Source organism: Passer montanus, unplaced genomic scaffold, assembly GCF_014805655.1.
Source record: "Passer montanus isolate IOZ18808 unplaced genomic scaffold, ASM1480565v1 scaffold7, whole genome shotgun sequence".
Classification (NCBI taxonomy): Eukaryota; Metazoa; Chordata; class Aves; order Passeriformes; family Passeridae; genus Passer; species Passer montanus.
The window spans coordinates 2798897-2820344 of NW_024372147.1; the positions used below are offsets into that span (position 1 = coordinate 2798897).

The 21448-nt window shown below is 36.8% G+C and overlaps 1 protein-coding gene across 8 annotated transcripts in view; it reads left to right on the forward strand.

Moving 5' to 3' along the window:
• Positions 1-21448, forward strand: part of AGTPBP1 (ATP/GTP binding carboxypeptidase 1) — a 66567-nt gene that overhangs the window by 39060 nt on the left and 6059 nt on the right. For 5 of the 8 annotated variants that reach the window (XM_039729604.1, XM_039729606.1, XM_039729603.1 and 2 more), the window contains 5 exons: positions 428-608; positions 1967-2096; positions 2454-2585; positions 4324-4500; positions 9659-9819. In XM_039729604.1, the coding sequence (XP_039585538.1) occupies positions 428-608; positions 1967-2096; positions 2454-2585; positions 4324-4500; positions 9659-9819 (781 nt within the window). Of the gene's footprint in view, positions 1-427; positions 609-1966; positions 2097-2453; positions 2586-4323; positions 4501-8092; positions 8235-9658; positions 9820-21448 lie in introns of those variants that run through there. The other 3 variants (XR_005629872.1, XM_039729609.1, XM_039729610.1) reach the window with 3 other exon arrangements.

The window sequence follows — 21448 nt, forward strand, 5'->3', positions numbered from 1 at the left end:
ACAAGTAACTTTTTTCTTAAAATGCTGAGGTTATTATCTTGTAAAAAAAAATCTTTCATAAAGCTAACATCTAGCTACTGTGATTTGAAGTGCGCTTTTGCCATTTCCTGGTTTGTTTGTCCACCTCAGTATTTTTCTTTGCTATTGGGAAGAAAGTAATGAAAGTTGAATCATAACTTCCAGTTCAAATTAGTTGTATAATTGTCTGATCAAATTTAAAGTTCCATTGTGATAGTTTTGTAATTAGCAGTCCTTTCAAAAATGTTGTGGCAATCTCTATCAATAATACCCATACTCATTAATACTCAATTTACAAATGTTTTTTGCATTGTTATAAATGCAGTGGGCTATTGGCTCTTTTTCCAATCAACAAACTGTTCACTCAGCTTAAATAATATTTTGCAATTTCTGTGGATATCTCTTTTAGGGAATCGTCCTTATATATTCCTGTCTGCCCGTGTGCATCCTGGAGAGACTAATGCAAGCTGGGTTATGAAGGGAACACTGGAATACCTTATGAGCAATAGTCCAAATGCGCAGTCTTTACGGGAATCTTATATTTTCAAAATTATTCCCATGCTCAATCCAGATGGTGTCATCAATGGAAAGTAAGCATATATTTAATCACAAAAGTTTAACCTGTACTCTAATTCTTTGCATCAATATTTAAAAATAAATAATCTAAACTAATCCTGCAAAGGTGCAAATGCAATATGTAACATGATAAAAAAGCAACAGACACTGGCAATATTGCTAGGATTTTTGGCTTCTTAAAAGGCAGTTACATTCCTTCACAATTGCAGTTTTACAAAAATATTTCCAGTTGTGCATGGATGATAATCATTCCTCTGTGATTTGACATGAAATTTTAATTGTCTCTCTGTCTTGGATTTGTGTAAGAGTGTTATACGAGACCCCTCCTGCATTTAGAAAAAACTAAACAAGTTCATGGTCTACATGAAAAAAGAAAGTGCCTTATATTTGAGAAAGCCTTTTACATAATTTTTTAAAAGCTGGGAAATTAATAGGTGTGCAAGAGAAAGGGTAATAGAGTATCCTGGTTTGATTGAAGTTATAATAGTAATTATTTCAATTGCTACACTTTTCTTGATAAATTTAAGGGATATGTCAGAACTTTTTGGAACTACTATGAGTAAACATTGAGCAGTCTACATTTACTTGGTTGTAGGGAGTTCATATGAAATGGAAATTTTGCTATGATAAAGCTACAGTTTTTATTAATCTACTATAGGTACTATTTTAAAAGGTTTTGTGAACAAAATAATAAAACTATAGATTTCAGTAGAACTTTGTCTTTATATCGGTAAAAGAATGTGTATACTAGAATACATGTGATTAAATAATTCACGATAAAGGGACAATTTAGAAGGCTGTCCCAGCAGACACTGTCTAAAGGCAAATATAGTGAAGATGACTGCATGATCATGAAATCCTGAAAGTTTAAAAGTTCTTGCTGATAGCTGACTGAATACAGAGATGATCTTTTTGTTTCCTGGGTTGTTTTAGGTTTTTTGGTCCTTGTTTTTCACACAGCTCCTTGTCTCCTGACAACTTCACATTTCAAGTATTAGATTTCTAGCTGACTTCAGTCTCTAAATTACAGAAGACACCCAAATTGTAAAGATACCATATGTATTAAATTACTGATTTTGAACTAGAATTTGGATGGAATTGCAAGCCTTCAGTTTCAACAGCAAATAAGTAATATTACAGTTGGCTTCACCTAAGAGTCTACTTCTAATTTATTTTTAGATTTTCTGTAACATAGCTTAAAACACCCCAAACATTTCTATTATTTGGCATGTTAGAAAGTTGAAGTTTGTTTCTTGCCAGACTTCTTCCAAAGAAGCAGTGTTGATGAGGAAAACTTGAGGTGGGGGGAGGCTTATTTAAAAGTATGATAATACAGACTACATCATGCGTTTTTCCACCCCCCCCACAATAGCCACCGTTGCTCTTTAAGTGGAGAAGATTTAAACAGACAGTGGCAAAATCCAAATCCAGATCTGCATCCCACTATTTACCATGCTAAAGGGTTACTGCAATATCTGGCTGCTATAAAACGTTTGCCTTTGGTAAGTATGTGTGTGTAAGCAATTCTGAATCTTTTTAACTTTATCTATGTAGCTAGTCTATAAATTAAACATTTTGACATGGTCTTGTAAACCATGTCACACTTAAATTTGACTTGGAGAACTGGTCTTCTGCAAACCTGTAGATGTACATGTGTTACTTGGCTAGGCTAGAAGGTTAAACCTTCCTTAGATGAATCACACACTTTTTGTCTTAATGAGAGTTAATCATATAAAGGATTGTTGCTTAATTCTTTTGAACGTTCAAGAGTATAAATAAAAAAAATTGTCTTTCTATTACTTTCTTAAAATTTTTATTCCATATGCCTTGAGTTTATTTTGCCAAATGATTTATTATAGGTCTACTGTGATTATCATGGTCATTCTCGTAAAAAGAATGTATTTATGTATGGCTGCAGCATCAAAGAGACAATGTGGCATACAAGTGTTAATGCTGCCTCTTGTGACCTGATGGAAGACCCTGCTTACAGGGTGAGTTTGACATTTGTACCTTTTATTTGGCATGGGTTTGGAACTTCCTTTTCAAGTAGTATCCTGGTCCTATCCTATGCAAATTATGATTCTATAGCATAAACAGACTTATTTAAAATCACCTCTTTTTAGTTTGTGAGTGTATTTCAAAGTACACTTCATGAAGCTTTAAACACTATACATAGAGTGCTTTTTTTTGTTTGTTTCTTTACACCAATTTGTTTTGTGTTTAATATTACTTTTATAGAAAATAGATGGAAAATATGCTTCTCTGCATTTATAATTACCAGATTAAAAAACAAGTGATTGAGGTATGGCAAACAATATTCTAGCAACAAGGCAAAAAGAAACTGAATTTTTCTGAGAAATACTTGTTTTTGTATATGGAAATATGCAAGATTCCTTTTTATTTATTCCTTTATATAAAGATGTGTAGTTCAGACATGTGCCCCTAATTAGGTATATATAATAAACTTGCACAAACACATCCTCTGCATTGTATAAGCTTTCAAACATGCAAAAAATGTAGAGAACTATGTGTTTCTTGGAGAGTTACCTATTTCTTCTGTGTCTCTCTCCATTGCTGCCTCATGGGAACTGCAAACCTGTGTGACATATAGGTGTGCAGGCTCTGTTTTTGTGAAAAGATTCAGACTTAAACTTCAAAAGCATGTGAATGCATGTTAAAACACTTATTATGCATCCTTGAGTACAGATGCTTTCTGGTTTTTTTTTCCTTTAAATCTCCCTCACAAAAAAACCCCAAAAAAACAAAAAAAAAACAAAAAAAAAAAAAAAAAAAAAAAAAAAAACCAAACAAAAAAACAAACAAACAAAAACAATGAAAGGGCTGAATGCTGTCTCAATACAGACAGACTTCTTGTGTGATTTCCTGGATGTAGAGCCAGATGCCAATCATGTCTGCTGCTCTAACACTCTAACACATTTATGTGGGTTTTTGTCACTTCAGCATTCACTACTGTAGTCAATGTAGTACACAAATGACAGTAGTCAATAAGGGCTGTTGGAAAAAGCCTTTCATTTTCAAAAAGGCAAACTGAAATGTTTGGGCAAGCTTGCACTAATGGGTTATGCATTACTACTGAAATAATAAATTTGAAGCAGTTATGTGTTTTTTCTTAACTGACACAAACAAAAACTAGAAAGAACAGTCATTTAGCAATAGTAAAATATGTATATTTGCATAACCTTTTCACTGAAACTGTCAAGTAAACAGAACTGAACTTTGATTCACATGCTTGAAGGGAAATATGCAACTAGTGCTTTGCTGAATACAAATGAATTTTATGTGTTAATAAAATACTACTTTTGTTAGGTCTGTAAATGGGACTTCTGAAACAGTCTGCATTTGAATTAAATACTTATGTGGAGTATGTAGTACACTTAATTTGAGCAAACTTAACTTGGTGAGTTAGGAGGGATGGTGATAAGCTGAAGAATTCTCCTGTATCCTGATCCTTATTCTCATGACTAACAGTTTTAGTGACTGAATCTGAAAAAAGGGATTTTAAATCTAGGAAAAGGCCTGAAGACTTTGTTACTTGAACACACTGATGTTTGAAAACTTAAGATGGAGAATTGCTTCTTTCTTTCATTTTTAATGCAAACCTCATCAAAGTTTCTGGTAGTAGTTTATGATTACATGGTCCCTTTTCACCTCCATCCATATGGGAAATAAAGGAATCACTGTTTTTTTTTTCAAATCGCTGTCCTGCAGGCACTCCCCAAGATCCTGAGTCAGACTGCCCCCGCATTCTGCATGGGCAGCTGCAGCTTTGTGGTGGAAAAGTCCAAGGAATCTACAGCCCGAGTTGTTGTCTGGAGAGAGATAGGAGTACAAAGGAGCTACACAATGGAAAGCACATTATGTGGATGTGACCAGGGCAAGTATAAAGTAAGAGAATACATCAGTTAATATTTCTTAATAATTTCTTTTTAATTTCTTCCCTTCGCATTGTTATCTTCTGTAACCCTGCTTGCTCAATTCTTGCTTGCTTTAAGCTTTTGAAAGCTTTTAAGGTCTGGGTAGGCTGATGTTAGGATGAAATTATAAGATTTTCAACTTTGTAGGCTGCATAGCAGTTATGCTTATGGGCTGTTTTAACAAGATTAATATTAATCATTGCTTTTTACACATGGGTATGCATGCAGTTAAAAAAACCCAGGACTGTTCTGCCCAACAGATTATTAGGATTTGGTAGTAGTATATGTCAATACTATAATAAAAATTTCCTTTACATATGGCAGTTGCAGGCTTCACCATGGCAGATCATGGCTCTTCTCAATAGATATTTAGCAGTGTCTCTTACAGAAATTTCCCATATAGCTGGGGAAATAGGCTTACAAACCAAAACACTTTCACACCGGCTTACCAGCTCTACAAATTACAGATGATCTCTGAACTCACATAGTTGTGTGGCTTCTTGACTTAAAACTTGTTTTCATTTCCTCTCCTTGAAAACTGTTAACAGGGCTGCGTATCTGAAAACAAAAAGTGACTCTGTTGGTAGTGTCTCACTAGTAGACAGCATGCATGGAAGGAGTGGATTTCCTCTGCTTGAAAGCTGAGTTTAGGTGTGCTAATCGAGAAAACGATCACAAGCCTCAAATAAGGTGCTTGACAGAAAGAGGATCAGAAGGCTGGGTGAGACAGAAACGAAAAAGAGAGTTGAACAAGATATATTTATTATATTAATGTATGCGCCAACATCTGTGCTTATATCCCTATAGAGTAGGAAGACAGATAATTTCGTTGAGAATTTCAGTAGGCCTGTAAGTGCTACATTTTGTCAATTAACAACAGATGCATTCCTGCTGTTGTCAGAATATTCCTCAGATAATAAAGCTCATTATAGAGCTCTAAAAAAAGATAACTCATCCAATTTGCTTATTTTGAAATGTTGAAAATATTCTTAGACATGGACCCTCATGGCTTTAGCAGTGTTGCTACAGGAAGTACTTAAGAAAAGTGAATTGAAGATGCTTTGTGGACAAACTTTCAAGATTCTTAAACCTCCAAAGCTATTTTTCAGTAAGGAAAGAAACAAATGGCTGAATTTTGTGGAAGAATCATTTACTCAAGGGAAGAGCATTCTTTTATGTCATATAAACTAACTGATGAGACTGAATTACTGTTCTGCCATTCATTTTATGGATTAAAGCAATTTGTGAGCTCTTAGTCATCCTCTGAAGATACTGGAAGATTCTTAATTTTTTTCTTCATTATGATAATGCTCAAACTTATTAAGAAAATATATCTAAAAAGTCAAGGTGACTAGACTTATCAAAGAGCTGTATTTCTCCAGTGAGAAGAAGAAAAAGACAAAAGGCCTTAATCCCAGGGTTTTTGTGGGGGCTTTTGTTGTGTTGTTTGCTTTATTTTTGAGATATACTTTGTGGAAGGAGTAGGGCCAGTAAGTCTGTCAATAAACTTATGGTATAAATTAGATTACATATGTCATAATATGTTATTTCAAAAGAGAGAGAAGTTGAACTGTAGAAATTCCTTTCCCTCCTACTTCCCGTCTTAAAGGACATAAGAGTTCAGATCTGAGGGATGGAAACACTTTGCTAGTCTTACTCTGGTTTAGCATCCTTGCTCAATTTTGTTCAAAGCATGAAGAGGATTACTTAACAATTTGGTTCTTTGTGGAAGAAAGACTGCGTACTTGCCAAACTGAACATAATCTTTATTCTAATTTATTTTATTTGGACAATGATGAATCCAGCCAGGAAGCTGTTGAGCTGAAGGTAGCTAGTCTTACCTCTGTTTGGGATCTCTGGTGACAAAGTTGTCTCTGGAAGCAAATTTTTTTGAGCTGATCATATGGAATCTTTGTAGTCTATTGACAGGACATCTGTGATTCAGGATATGGAAAAACAAACTTTCAGGTGAAAGGATTCTCCAGGATCTACTATGGAGCATAATTAAGATGCCAGACAAAAGAGCAATGTCTTCAATTATTCATACCACCTGAAAATAGAAATCAATGTCTTTGCTGATTGAAGATTAATACATTTGGAAGTATTGCTTGACTTTTAAGTTAATTGAAAAGATTTTGTTATCTGGCAATCTTACAACTCACATAAAGAGAAGACTTCAGGAAATAAAAATTTTGTTAACAAATTTCTCAGTAACTGATTTTTCAGTCTTTAGAATTCAAGTTCTCAGAAATGATTATGTCCTTGTAACCTCTGCTGCATAAGAAAGCAGATCTACATATATTTTACGACTTTTTTTACCAATTGACTTCTATGACTCTTTATATAGCTGTTTTCCTTTTATTAATTATGTATTATAGGAATATTCTTCTCCACTTGAGGTCAGCCTGCAGTGCCTTTGTTTTGTATCTTTGCTTTCAAGTGGCAAATTTAATCACTGAGGTACTGTATTGATATGAAGCTACCTTCATGACATGCTTAGTAAAGAAGACTTCCACCCTCCATCTAAAATTCTACTTCTAGAAGAAAGATAGCTATATATGATGTAGAGAAAAAAGAAATTGAAATTTAGTTTAAAAAAAAGACGTACCATTGAGATGGCTTGAGCTTAAAAGCAATGCTTGTAGCATGTAAATAACTTAGCCTCAGTTAAAGGTACTAGATCTGTTGATTAGTAACTGTTGAAGATCAGTAGAAGATAATGGAAAGAAATGTAATGAAGCTTCAGTGAAAATGAACTTGAGATCATGTCCCTTAGAAAGGGCAACGGATGATGGTGATGATGACTTCTTGAACCAGACTTTGGATCTTGTTTCATGGAAATGAAGAAGTTTGGCTGATGGAAGAATCAATTAAGAAATTTGGTATTTGGCATTTGTGTATTACATTCTCCCTTATGATGAAAAGAAATTAAAAAGCAAGTCAAGATTTGGCATGAGGCTTTTACCACAATTGTGTAGACCCTTCAGTGTAGTAAATTCAAAATTTATCCTTCAGGTGTTTCCCAGTTATCCACCTCCAATCTGCTCCATTTAGGTTTCTCTTTAGTTACATCCTCTTTCTGCTGTGCTAAAAATAGCAGCCACAGAACATGCGCACGCTATACATCTTTATAACAATTGTCTTTGCATTTTCCTTCATGCTGTACTCTTGTCCTTTTTCAACTTAGAGACACTCTGTTAGACAAATCTTGTCTATAAGGAACCTGCCAACTAACGATAAATTCTTCAGCAACAAATGCAGACGATAACTGGAAAAGTTTCTGAACCATCAAGTTGTGCACATTAGTAACCTGTGTAACAGTGAGATTGCTGTTACCTTTCTCCTTCCTCTTCTACATACTTTGTTGCCTCTTGACCTTAATGTTATTTTAATCTCTTTGGGGCAGGGACTGTGTCTTCCTGTGATTAGCGTAGTGGAGCCCCAGCTATGATTGGGGTCTTCGAAAGTTAATGATGTGCAAACAAATACAAAACAAAGCCAAAAAATTGGTCTCTATGGATAAGGTACTGCACTGAGTGAGGAGAACTGATTTCTGTTCCCAGCGGGGTCAGTGACATGCTGTGAGACACTGTGCAAATCGCTTCAACCCTCTCTGCCTCCATTTCTCCATCAGTACAGTGAGGATAATTCTTCCTTTATTAATAAGTGCTTTGAAATCTACAGCACAAAAGCATTATAAAAGAGGTAAGTAGTATTCTATTAAGAATAATACTCAACTATTCAACTCTTGTTCACTGCTAACAGGTTTCAGTACCATTTGGCCAGAGGATGGCACTGTTCAGAATCATGGATATAGATTTATCTTTCTTGTTACTAAAAAGCACCTTGCTTATGAGTACTACCAAGGCAAAAAAAGAACTCTGAAGAAAGTCAAACTTTTCTTCTATTAAGTATGTTCAAAACAGCACATGGAGAATATGTGGGCTGTACCATTTCTGCAGCAACATACTTTCTTTTAAACCTTGCATTTTAAAATGCAGCGTCACTGTGGCAACACATACAAAGCTTGTGTGTTTTTTACCTAGCTTTTGGTAAAAAATAATTCCTGCTTCAGTCTTTTTTGCTTCTTTTGTACTTGATGGCTTAGCTTACCACCGATTCCTGGCTCTTCTGTTTCCCTGTTTTGTCAAAGCTTCTTTTTAACTAATCTGTATGTTAAGGGATTGAGAAGATCCAAGCTAAAGTCCTTTTAGATTCTCCAGAGATACAGAAGTTGCAAAGGGGGAAGTGGAGTGGAGTTGTGCCACTGAATTTGCTAGTGTATATACCGTTAGTACTAGCCAATTACCTAACTGTTGAGGCTCAGTATAGATTACACTCTTCTTATAAAGTAGTTGAGGTCAGAGGTTATGTCCCTGTATACTGCATTTCTGGCTAAATTACAAATGTGTAATTACCTGATGGGAGGATTTATTAGATATGTAAACTTGGAGAGCATTACATAAGTTCTACCTTCTAAATGGTCTTTACAGAGGAAAATGCCTGGCTATGTAATTCAAGTTAGAAAAGAGCTATAGCTTTTGAGAATTTACTTGTTAGTTTTAATTACTAAATATGTAAATAAATGCTTTCAGAATTAACACATGTATTCCCTAACTTACAGGCAGGGAAGAGACATCTGTCTCATGGAGTAACTGCTGCCTTAGGTAGTCTTACCTATGTGTTAAAACATAGCAATGAATTTGAGCACAACTATGATATTAATTATCTTCTTTTTTTTTTTTTCATTCTGTTTGATGGAATTTATATTGAGGAATCTTGTATTTTAAATTCTTATTTTAAAATAATTTATACTTATGAACCTAGACATTGTATCTCTTCCAATACCACTGGGGAAAGATTTGTTAATTTTGGGGTGCTAGAAGTGTAGACTAGGAAGCTCCAAAAAATATGAATATGTCTGTTCAGCCTTAAAGGAATCATGTAGGTATTCCAGAGTCTTCTCTGATACTCTGCTTATTCTACAAATCTGATTTGTTCTGTCTTTAAAAGCAAGATAATGTATTAAATAAAGTAAGAAAATATTAACCTAAAGAGCTATTCTGCAGTATGTGTGGGTCCATCTGCCTGTACCTATTTTGTATTTTTAAATCTTATTTTCAAATTAGGGATTGCAAATAGGTACAAGAGAACTGGAGGAGATGGGAGCAAAGTTCTGTGTTGGCTTGCTGCGTTTAAAAAGAATGTCCTCACCTTTGGAATACAACCTGCCTTCTAGTCTGTTGGATATTGAAAATGAGCTGATTGAATCAAGCTGTAAAGTGACAAGGTAATACATTTCTATTATATTCAGTTTTTCTTTTGGGAAAAAAATTGCAGTTTCTCACGTGGTGTAAAGATTCTTTAAAAATGTTCTTCCACTCATCAAAAATAATGCTGATGTGTTGTGTTACTGTAAGTGGTGTAAAGATGATTTAAAAAATGTTCTTCCACTCATCAAAAATAATGCTGATGTGTTGTGTTACTGTAACAGTAATCTGAATATGTTGGAGACCTGTTGTATTAATTCAGTTGCTTCAAAGTTCGAAAGAAAACAATACAGACAGACTTAGACTATATGTCACATTTGCTGTTTCAATAAACACTAGCCATTTTAATGTCATTGGGGAGTTATTACAGGCCATAAAATTCAGTAGTAGATCTTAGGTCTCAATTGTCTCTTTTAAAATGTTGTTTGTTTTTTTCTTTTTTACTTGCTGTGGTATTAAAAATGTGTTTAAACAGACTTAAAGTATGTGAGATAAAGCAGTAAGAACTGTTAGTATTTCTTCCTAACTTTCTTTTTCTTATTTCTCCTGTGGTGGAGATATAAGACTTGAAGAACTTAAATTATATAAATAGTTTGGGTCACAAAAAAAATTTCTCCTGTGGTGGAGATATATAATAAGACTTGAAGAACTTAAATTATATAAATAGTTTGGGTCACAAAAAAAAATTATATGCTCAGTAGCCAGGTTACTAAGTTGCTGGTTCTTAAAGGTGTAGATAGGTTTGCAAATGTATGCATATGTTGCATTTTTCCATTCATGTAATTCATCACTGAAGTATCCACATGTACATGGTAAATAAGGATGGACAGCAAATAAGTAATTTTGAATGTACAAACATATTTTTCTGAAAATGTGGTTGACAGACTAATAAAGCTGAATTCAAGACTTGAAAAAAAATCATTGGAAAGAAGTAAAATTTACATGGTATAATATTTCTACTAATGTTGCCTGCTAAGGCAACGGAGTGGAAATTTGGGGAAAAAATGAAATTTGTTACTGCTTTTGGACAGTTGAAACAAGGAAGTACTTGACAATAAGACTTACACTGGATGTAAGATTAATAAGCAATTTCTCTGTAGAACATGGAAACCTAGCAGAGCTATGGGAGGGCATCTGTGAGACCCTATGACAGGGGAAATAATGTTTATTTCCCTCATTCAGGCCCATCCGTGTTCCTGGAGTGTCGAGTATTAAGAGAAACTGGAGCTTGTTCATGCTTATCATTTACAGATAATAATGAAAAGCAAAGCATAAGCTAAAAGGTAATAAAAACAATAGGAGTAACGATAGGAGGATGTCTTAGGAAAGTGGTTAAAAGTGTATGAAGAGTAGTGGTGATATGCTGGCTCCAGTGATAGTTGGATCTCCCCAGTATCATTTGCTCACTAGCTGAACATCAGATGTTTGTAATGACTAAAATTTTACTGTCAGAACAAGTTTCTTGCTTGATTAAAGCTGAGTTAGTGATTCCTGGAAAAGATAGTGTCAGAAAGTGGGTTTGGGTAACCAAAGAACTTCTGTAAGTATATAAGTAGTAAAAGAAATTTTAGGGGAAATACGGGCCCACAGGTGAATAGGACAGGAGCTCTGGTGACACAGGACATGTAAAAGGCTGAGGTATTGACTGTCTTCTTCATCTTAGTGTTTACTGGAAAAATCAGTTCTTGGTGTGCTAAGGACCCAGATACTGGGGAAGGATTGGAGCAAGGAAAACCTACCCATAGTGGGAGAGGAATAGGCTGGAGAATACTTATGCAAGCTAATCTTACCTAGGTCCAGAGGTCCTGATAAGATGCACCCACAAGTACTAAGGGAGCTCACTGATGTCACTTTGAGCTCCCACTGTGAGGCCACCTAATAATTTTTGAAAGATCATAGTGATTGGAACAGGTGCTTTCAAAAGAAATCAGATGTCCTGCTTGTCTTCAGGAAGAACAATGAGAAGAATCCAGGAAATTAAAGGCTGCTCAGTCTCACTGTGATCCATGATAAGGTGATCAAACAACTAATCCTGGAAAGTATTTGCAGCTATTTGAAGAGGGGGTGTTCTTGAGTAGTCAACATGTGATCCTTCCCCTCTCCTCAGCACTGGCAAGGCCTGCACACCTGGGGAACTCTATTGTTCAGTACAAGAGTATCATGGACCTACCAGAGATAGTCCAGTGAGGAGCTCCCAAGATGTTGAAGGGACTGATGTTCCTCTTATAGGAGGTAATGCTGGGGGAGCAGGGACTGTTAGTGTGGAGTAGAGGAGGTTCAAAAGGCTCAAAGTATACAAATACTGGAAGGGAGGTTGTAAAGAAGGTAGACCCAGGCTCTTTCCAGTGGTATCTGCTGACAGGCAAAGAGTACAAACTATAGAGGAAATTGAATATGCCATTATATACATAGAAAGGTGCCTAGGTTTGGCCAAAACAGGGTTAATTTTTTTACCAGAAAGGGGCCTGGCTAGGCCCTAGTGCTATTTGATACCATCTCATCAATTGTCAGGGGCTGGAGTAAGACACTCCCTCATTTCTGGTCAGGCTGGGGGGAGAGAAACTGTGCCAGGTAGAGTCTGGTATTGTTGCACTTTCTATGTAAATTATTCCATTGTGTTTCACCTGTTATTAATGTTGTTGTTGCTTCCTTTCTTCTCTCATTGCTGCTTCCAGTAAATTATTGTTATCTCGTCTTGTAATTTTTTACTTTGCTCCTCTTGTTCTTAACTCCATTCCCAGAGAGTGAAAGGAGAAGGGGAAGCGGGTAGAGCAAGTGAGCAGCGTTTGGTTTGGGAGAGTCTTGGTGGGGACACTGAGCCATGACACATTTTTATATATACATGTGTATGTATATGTTCATTGTGAGGATGCTCAGACAGTGGAATGAGCTTCCCGTGGAGGATATAGAGTCTTATCCCAGGGGATATTTGAAAGATGTCTTGATGTGATCCTAGCAAACTGCTGTAGATGGCCCTCTAGAGCAGGGATGTTAGGCAAAATGACCTCCTCAGATTTTTTCCAAGCTCAGCCATTCTGTGAAAAGGGGGAAAATTCTTCAAGTCTTTTCTCAAAAGGTACTGAATGCTGGTGTTTTGAGCACTTCAAATTTGAGTGCTAGTGTAGGTAATTAGAATACAGAATTCTAAAAATCACAGATTAGTTGCATTGGTCTCTCTCAGAACTGAAGCAGTGAAGATCCTGTTCCCTTGGCATTTCTGTCATATATGTCATCCTGGTTCCATCCAGGACAAGTTTAATTTTTGCAGTAGCTGGGAGGGATGTTATTCTACACCACCTCACATCATTGTCAGGCACAGGGGGAAGGGACTCTCTTCAGGGAATAAGGAATTCCTCACAGTGGGGAAAACACAGCAGACAGAGCAGTCTGGTATTCTGTGGATAATTTATTTTCTTATATCTTTTGTTATTAATATTGTTGCTGTTACTCTTTACCTTCTTATCCCGTTGCTGTTTCCAGTAAATTGTTCTGATCTCCACCTTTTGTGATCTCTGCCTTTTGTCCCTCCAGCTGGCAGGGAGGGGAGGTGGCTCATAGTTTTGCGGGAGTATAACCATTGGAGAATGAATTGGAGAATGCTATTCTTAGACCACAACATATGCTTTAATAATTTTTTAAAATAGTAATTCTTCCATAAATACAGGCTGATTGTTAAGCAGTTTCATTTGATAACTATTGTGGATGGCTTCTAAATGGTAGCCTCTCAGCCAGCACACAAGTTTCTTGAGTTCCTCATGTGCAGCACGTTTAACTTGGAAATTGTGCCTACATATTGCACCTATTTATCATACTTTTTTTCATTTACAGCTGCAATTATATGTTACTAATACTGTAATATTTTTCCCATCTGTGTTATATCACTGTCAATTTTATTAGAATTAAAGCTTCAGCATAAATATGTCTATTTGAAATATTAAAATTCAGTTACAGCATTTTGAATCAAGATGTGGTTGTGAGCAATTAATCCATGGGAGTGGCATTGAAAAACAGCCCCAGATTCCCATATTACTTTATATTACTGGCTGCCTCAAGCATGGGATCTCAATTTTCTGTTGTGTCTTGGGTTTGATGTTAGCATCCTAGTTCACATGTAGTTAATGGCTATTCTTTAGAAAAAAATCTGTGCTGGATTTCTGTTTATTAAAGTTACTTATGGTGGATTTTCCATATGAGAGCATCTATTGAATTGAGGAAAGTCATACACAAGTCACCCCCCTTAGCATTTGCTAGGAAGCTAAACACACATCAAAAACACTTTAGTATCAGAATGGGATAAAAAAGGGTGAGATGGGATGTTTACTTTCTCTTTGATAGCAAAAGTCAGTAATGCTAGATGAAAAGAGCAACAAATGGAAACACATAGCTTGTTTTAATGTTATGAAATACAGCAAATCCTGGTATATTAATAGATGCACATAGTTTGAACTTCCTTTGCCAGCTAAAATGCTTCATTGATCCAGCTATCTCTAAAAAATTATTGTGTATGGAAACTAATTGCATATGAAGTACTGCCATGCTGGAGGCAGGGGAAGACTGCCTCTAACTTGATTTACATTTCATTGCTGGCAAATGAGTGGCACAGGGACTGTTCTAGCCTGGATTTTCAGAAAGCACTGATAAAAGGCTTAGTCCTACATAAACATAACGTTTTTAGCTATGTATGAGCACAGGTAAAATGTAACATTGGGCTCATAATAAGCTTACTATTACTGAGACTCTATGTAGAAATATTTATAATCCTGATCTGTGAAGAAAGTAACCAGTACTCTGGAACTTAAAAAAACCCAGCAGGTTCAGTTCCATCCAAAAGACTAGATGATGAACATCACGAAAATAATTGTACCACAAGATGAAATTGTAAATTTCAGAGAGATGATTAAATAACTTCATTCAGTGTATTAAAAGTGAATTTATACCTAGAATTTTTTTTTAAATGGTTTCCCCTAACATGACCTTTGGGTATTACAAATCTACAGATGGTGAAAGGTGATAATCAAGTGCTTCTGCACTAAAGAAATTAGGAGAGTGGGAAAAAAATCAGATTCTGTGCATGTAAGAGTTAATATTTTTAATCTATATGGAACATTGACATAAGAAATGTTGAAGTTTATTGGAGGAATCTGTTAACATCTGTTTAAGTCCTGATGGCTTTATTTCTTAAAGTCATTAAATGTAAATCTAAGAACACTAAAACATAAAACAGAAAAATACACAGCATGAAGTGAGAAAATAGGTACATTGCTCTCTGTGTTCACCTAGCAATACTGTGTAACTATGTGAGAATCTCTGTGAGAAAAACTGAATGTGTGAATTCAAACTGCTTAATTTAAAATATGGCATTAAGACTGAAAAGTGTTTCTGGGTTACCTGGGTTTCTGAGCAATCTGATGTCCCTGCCCACAGCGGGGGAGGTGGAACTGGGCAATTGTTAAGGTCCGTTGCAACCCAAGCCATTCTGTGATTCTATGATAAATAAGAAACTACAATTTTGTTTACAGAACCTCCAATATTAGCAGTAAATGTGCCATATATTATTCAAGTTTGCACATTATCTTCTTCTATTCTTTGCCAAAGGGCTCAATACTGCCATAGGTGAAGTTAAGAGGTGGTCTCATTCTTTTGTTTCCAGAGGCTCAGAAGCAGAGTTTTGCTGTATACCTTAGGCCATATTTTAAAAAAAAAATTCGGCCAATGTGTGCATTTATTATTAACTTGAGCGGTAGAGCCATACAAAGAATCCCTGTCAAGCAAAGTTTACAAAGCTTTTTTCTGTTCCTCTTCTGAGAAGTCATGGGTCAGAATACAATCACACTGCTTCTTGTTTTATGTGCCCAAACTTCAATTTTTACTTTTCTATTACAACAAAATAACTGTTTATACATTATTTATGCTCACAGGATTTGCTGCTTTTGCCATTAGAGACAAATGAGAAGCTACCTACAGGAAAAGCAGGTTAAAAGTTCATCAATAGGAAGTATAAAACAGAGTATTTTTAAATAGCTGTAGCATTCCTGTAGGGTTACAGTAGAGCAATTACTGAGATTGTGGTTATTTCCTTTATTTTTGGATTTTATAGGTATTACTTTTTGCCAAAGCACAGTTTTAATGTTTTCAAGACTAAACAGGCAAATTTAAACAAAGAAGCACTGATTTTATTTTTTGCAAATGATTTTGAGGATTTCTCAAATCCTTTTGGTTTTCCAGGTTGTAATTATAATGACCAAGTACTTGTTAATATTTTTGAATATATTGCTAGTATTTCATTACACATAGGTTGAATTTGAATGAGTTCATTTTGAACCATATCTGAAACAAGAAAAATAAAGCAGTAAGTAGATTTATTTCCCTCCGGTAGTGAACTTTAACCTTCTATGTGATGAATAAAACACTTAGTTTTTCTTTAATTATTTCCAACCCATTTGACAGTATTTTCATCCCTATTCCAAATGGAAAAGATTAAACTAAATGTAATACTGGTCTTGTATTGAGAATTGTAGTTGTTGTGCTGACAGGTTTGATGTGGTCTATACGCAATGAAACAAAAACATATGACCACATTCATAACTGTTAGGACTTACTAGACTTATCCTTTGCTCAAAAACTTGACCACTTTTTGGAAATTCTAGTTAATTTTAATGATTCTTTTGAGCCTCATTGGTGTGTTCTAGAACATGGTGTGGTTGTGTTTGTTAATTTGATTTAATTATAGCAGAGAAGCAGACTGAGCTTTGGGACCCAGCATGTCTAGAAAATGGTAGAAAAAGCAGACAGCCAAAAGGAGCTGTGGGAAGGGGAAAAACTTGATGAAAAATCCATTTCCTGCACTTAGTCTTACACTTGAGAGAAAACTTCAGACTGGTGAGGCAAGGAGTGAGGGGTATGTGCAGTGGGAGTATGTACAAAGTCTTATAAGGGATTATTTCTGCCTAGGCTGTCAGGTAGAAATTGGCTTTGCCCTATTTTATTTCCCTCCCTCTTGATAACTCTTAACTTTGTCCAGACATTTGTGTATTCCTAATCTTCTTCACCTGGGACTAAAGGTTTTTTCCTTCTTACTCTCCTGCAGTGTTGAAGCTTTACTTTCTTCCAGTACCTTAGGAGTACAGCTTTGTTAAAAAGAAGGCATCTTGTACTGCAGCTTTTGTCGAGTCTGTCCCATTCTGAATGTTGGAAGAAAAAGCTATTAAAAATCAGATTCAGAATTCCACTTGTGGGCCTGGTAGCAGTGCCCATGCACCAAGCCTCTGCTCTGGTCTCAGTGAAAGTGATTTCTTTTAATTCTGCGTAGACTGTAGTATTCAGAGTACTGTTCGTCTTCTCTAGGGCAAAATAAGGAAACTAATAATCAAGGAAAAAAACCCCAAACAAGCAAAAAGCAAGTGTGATGAACTGCTTATATGTTTCTTCCTACCATTCTTTAAGTTTTCTTCTACTCTTGATGGTGTGATCCAAATACTACTATGGCCCACAGTAAATGATTTATGAATCCCAGCTGATTTGATTCAGTTTTGAATTTCATAAAATGTATTTCAGGGTGAGAACACAGAACATGTTGCTGATACTTGTGATTAAGCTGTGGACTAAGAAATCTGTAACTCTAAATGTGAAGATACCTAAAAAAAATTATTCAAGAGGATTTGGATGTCCAGATTCTTATGGCTTAGAAAAGAGCTGGATACATCCCGTTGAGCCTTGGAAATTCCCTTGAGAAAATGTCCTGATTACTTACAAAATCTACATAAGTTAAGAGCAGCTGAACTGGACAGCACTTGTAGTTGTGTATGTGCTGTTGCCTTCTGCAGCAGGATTGCTAATCTCCAGAAGAGAATATAGACACTAAAGAGAAATTAGAAGGGAAATTACAGAGAAACAATTCCTTTGTGATACTTTGTAGCTGTCTTTCTCATCTAAGATTTTTTTCCCCTCCCATGACAAAGCAGTTTTAAAAGAAATTATTAGTACTTCAGAGTTCTCTCTCCTTCCTTTTCCAACTCCCCAGGTAGCTGCAACTCTCCATACTTTGACAGGGAATATTTCTTAATTTTTTGTTCCGAAGTTGTAAAATGTATACACATCCCCTGGCATGTGAAAAAACTTCTGATCTCCATGGGGTTCAAATTGGTAATGGTTACGTCTACCTTGTGGATTAACGTTTCTGTAATTGAGTCTTGTGGATAATGAAAAATCCCAAGTATATCTTTTATGGGACAATTAAAATATTATTTTGAAAAAATATACCATGTTTGTGAAAAGGTTTATTAAATTTTAATATGTTTGGAGCATTAATGTAAATGAAAACACATAGTAAGGTACTCTTGTTTTAAAAAATAATAGAGTCATAACATGGTTTGGATCGGAAGGGACATTAAAGATCATCTAGGTCCAACCCACCCGGCATGGACAAGGATGGAGCCCTGTAGATTAGGTTTCTCGCAGCCCCATCCCACCTGACTTTGAACACTTCCAGGGATGGGGCATCCACAAGTTCTTTGGTCAATCTGTTCCAGTGTCTCACCACCCTCACAGTAAACAATTTCTTCCTAGTATCTAGTCTAAATATTTTCTCTTTTAGTTTAATAACATTACTTCTTGTCATATCCCTTTCTGACTGTATAAAAAGTCATCCTTCCTCTCTCTTGTAAGTCCTGTTTAGGTACTGGAAAATCACAGGGAGGTATCACTGGAGCCTTCTGTTCTCAAGGCTGAAGGACTCTGGCTCTCTCAGCCAATCTTTGTGGGAGAAATGCTCCAGCCCTCTGAGCAGCTTAGTGGCCTCCTCAAAACTCACTCCAAAAGGTCCATATCTTTCTTGTGCTGGGGACCTCAGAGCGGGATGCAGGGTCCCAGGTGGGATCTCACAAGAGTAGAGCAGAGAGGCAGAATCCCCTCCCTCACCTTGCTGACCATGCTGCTTAGGATGCTGCTCAGGACATGGTTGACTTTCTGGGCTGCAAGCTCACACTAGTGGCTCATGTCCTGCTTTTCATCCACAGGGCCCTGCAGGGCTGCTCTCAATTACTTCTTTTCCCAGTCTGTGCTTATGACTGGGGTTGCCCTGATCCAGTTACAGAATCTTGCACTGGAACTTGTTGGACTTATGAGGTTTTCTTGGGCCCAGTTCTTGTCCGTTTGGATGGCACGCCGTGCTTCTGTTGTGTTAACTGCACTGCTCACCTTTGTGTCATCTGCAAACCTGCTGCATGAGCACTTGACTTCACTGTCAGTGTCATTGAAGAAGGTCTTAAAGGGCACTTGGTCCCACGGCAGAGCCCTGGGGAGCCCCACTTGTCACCAGCCTCCAGGTGGACATGGAGCCTTTGACCAAAACTCTCTGGCTGTGTCCATCCAGGCAATTCTTTGCCTATCAAACAGTCCACTCATCAAATCCATGTCTCTCTGATTTGGAGATAAGCATGTCATATGGGACACTGAAGACCTTACAGAAGTCTGGGTTGGTGATGTATGCTGATCTTCCCATGCTAACTGTTGTAGTCATCCCATCATAAAACACCATCAGATGGGTAAGGTATGATTTGCTCTTAGTCTCCAGGTGTGGAGAGAACACTGTGTTCCTGATCCCTTCAACATCTTTCCAAGAGACCTGAAATCCCTTTTGCTATTTCACAGTCTCATAGTTGCAGCCTCATTCAACCCTACATGAAAGAGTAGGAGTGGTTGATAATCCTCTGGTTTTACCTGTCTTGGTGACCTCTTTGTGACATGATGAATGTGGCCCTGATAGGCAGCAAATCTTGCTAGAGAGGCTGGAGGGTAAATGGCTGTTTCCATGTATCTCAGTGAGGATTTCCAGTAATTACCATGCTTCATGCATTTTTGGTGGCACTCGTATGAATGGTTCATTGTACCAGTTTTGTAGCATTCTCCTTTTCTTGTTCTTGACCACTTATTGTGGAGTTTTCTTCTCCAAGCCTCGTACTGTCATATTTGTTATGTAGGGCAATTTGGTAGCAAGGGGGAGACTCTTTCTTTTGCTCCAAGCAGAGATGAGAGTCCAGTCTCCCTTGCCTTGCAAATAAATCAAGCCTATCTCAGGGTTGGATGCTAATATGCCTTCTGTTGCTAAGGTTTTAAAGCAGCTGCCTCTCTGCCTGTGTCAGTGCATAATCCCATACCTCAGTCTCCTGCTTGGATTCCCAGATCACATGCTGCCTGATGAGCTTCTACACAACATGGCAACCTGCTCAAAAGGCAGGTTACCTATCTGGGCACTCTTGCACCCATGACAACTACCTCTGCCTTTAGGGCTTGGGGGGAGCTTTCAGATTATGGAGTTTCCTGCAGCTGAGGATCCAGGTGGTTCTTTTAGTCTTCCGCAAGTCTGTTTGGGTCTAGACATATACCCAATGTGGCTGTGGGTCTCTCTTGGTTTTAGTATGACAGCTGTGATGTATAGATGCCATTTTTGTTAAAGAAGACTGCTTCCTCTTCCTCCCCATGTGGCCTTTTCTGTGTGTCCTTCCTGGAGAACTGCTGCGCCATGTCCTGACCATGGCACCACACCCTGGTTGCTCGCACTCTCCGCGGCCATTTGAATCTGCTGGCAACACTCACACCCTGCCAGCCTCACTCATGAGAACTGATGGTTCCTGGTGGAGCTCTCAGGTCTTACTCATGTTTCTCTGACCGTGGAGGCTCTGCCCAGCTTGTTCTAGTGCTCAGCCCCCAGAACTTGCCATGGCTGCCACTGCTGTTGCTGCTATCAGTGCTGTGTGTGCCTAGCTGACCTTAATAATTAAAGTATGCTTTAATTAATAATTAAAATACATTCTAGGAAACTATTGTATTAATTCCTAAATTCGTTGTATTCAGTGGCAGGTGATGAAGAAAATACTCTTTTAAATGCAAGAGATATTCTTCAAGTTCTTCATAAACTTGAAGACCATAATATTAGATCACGTGTATTAATCAGGCATTTAGGAATTCCTCTTTTTGCCCATAAAATGTTGTTTAGGTAAAATATGCAGAACTTCAGAATTTCATTTAGTATTCTGTTTCAACAGCCATGACTTCAAAGAAAGGATCATGGCATCCTTTACATTACGATACTGTAGGTGTGGGATAAACAACCTCTGCTAACCTGAGAAAAATAATAGTTTCCTTTTGAAAGAAAAAGTAGGAGGTGTAGGAGTAGAGGAAGAAGGATTATTGAGCAAGTTAATTAGAAAGAGCCCAAGGGAAAAGTTAGGAAATTAAAGCCCATAGAATCAGCATGACAGCAGCTAAAAATATATCGCTACAAGATATGCTGAGGGTGGGGAGCAGCAGGGAGGCAAATAAAGAATTTGATTAAACAGTAAGACTTTTTTTAGGTATTTGATTTCTATATTTCTTGTGATCCAGCTTCAGTGAAACAGTGGAATAATAATTATACTTCTCAGATTCATGCTAACCTTTAGAACAGAGATTACTGAAAAGTTAAATATTCAAGGCTAACATTTGCTACATCAAAAGACAGCATCTCATGGGAAAGCAAATATATGAGTAGTGTGTGACACAGTTTGGATACAGTTTTATGAGGAATGGAAACTTAGGAAGGGGAAAATGGAAAAAATAACCTTAGTAAATATTATAGTATTATTTGAGTAATACACAATTGAGAAGTCGTGG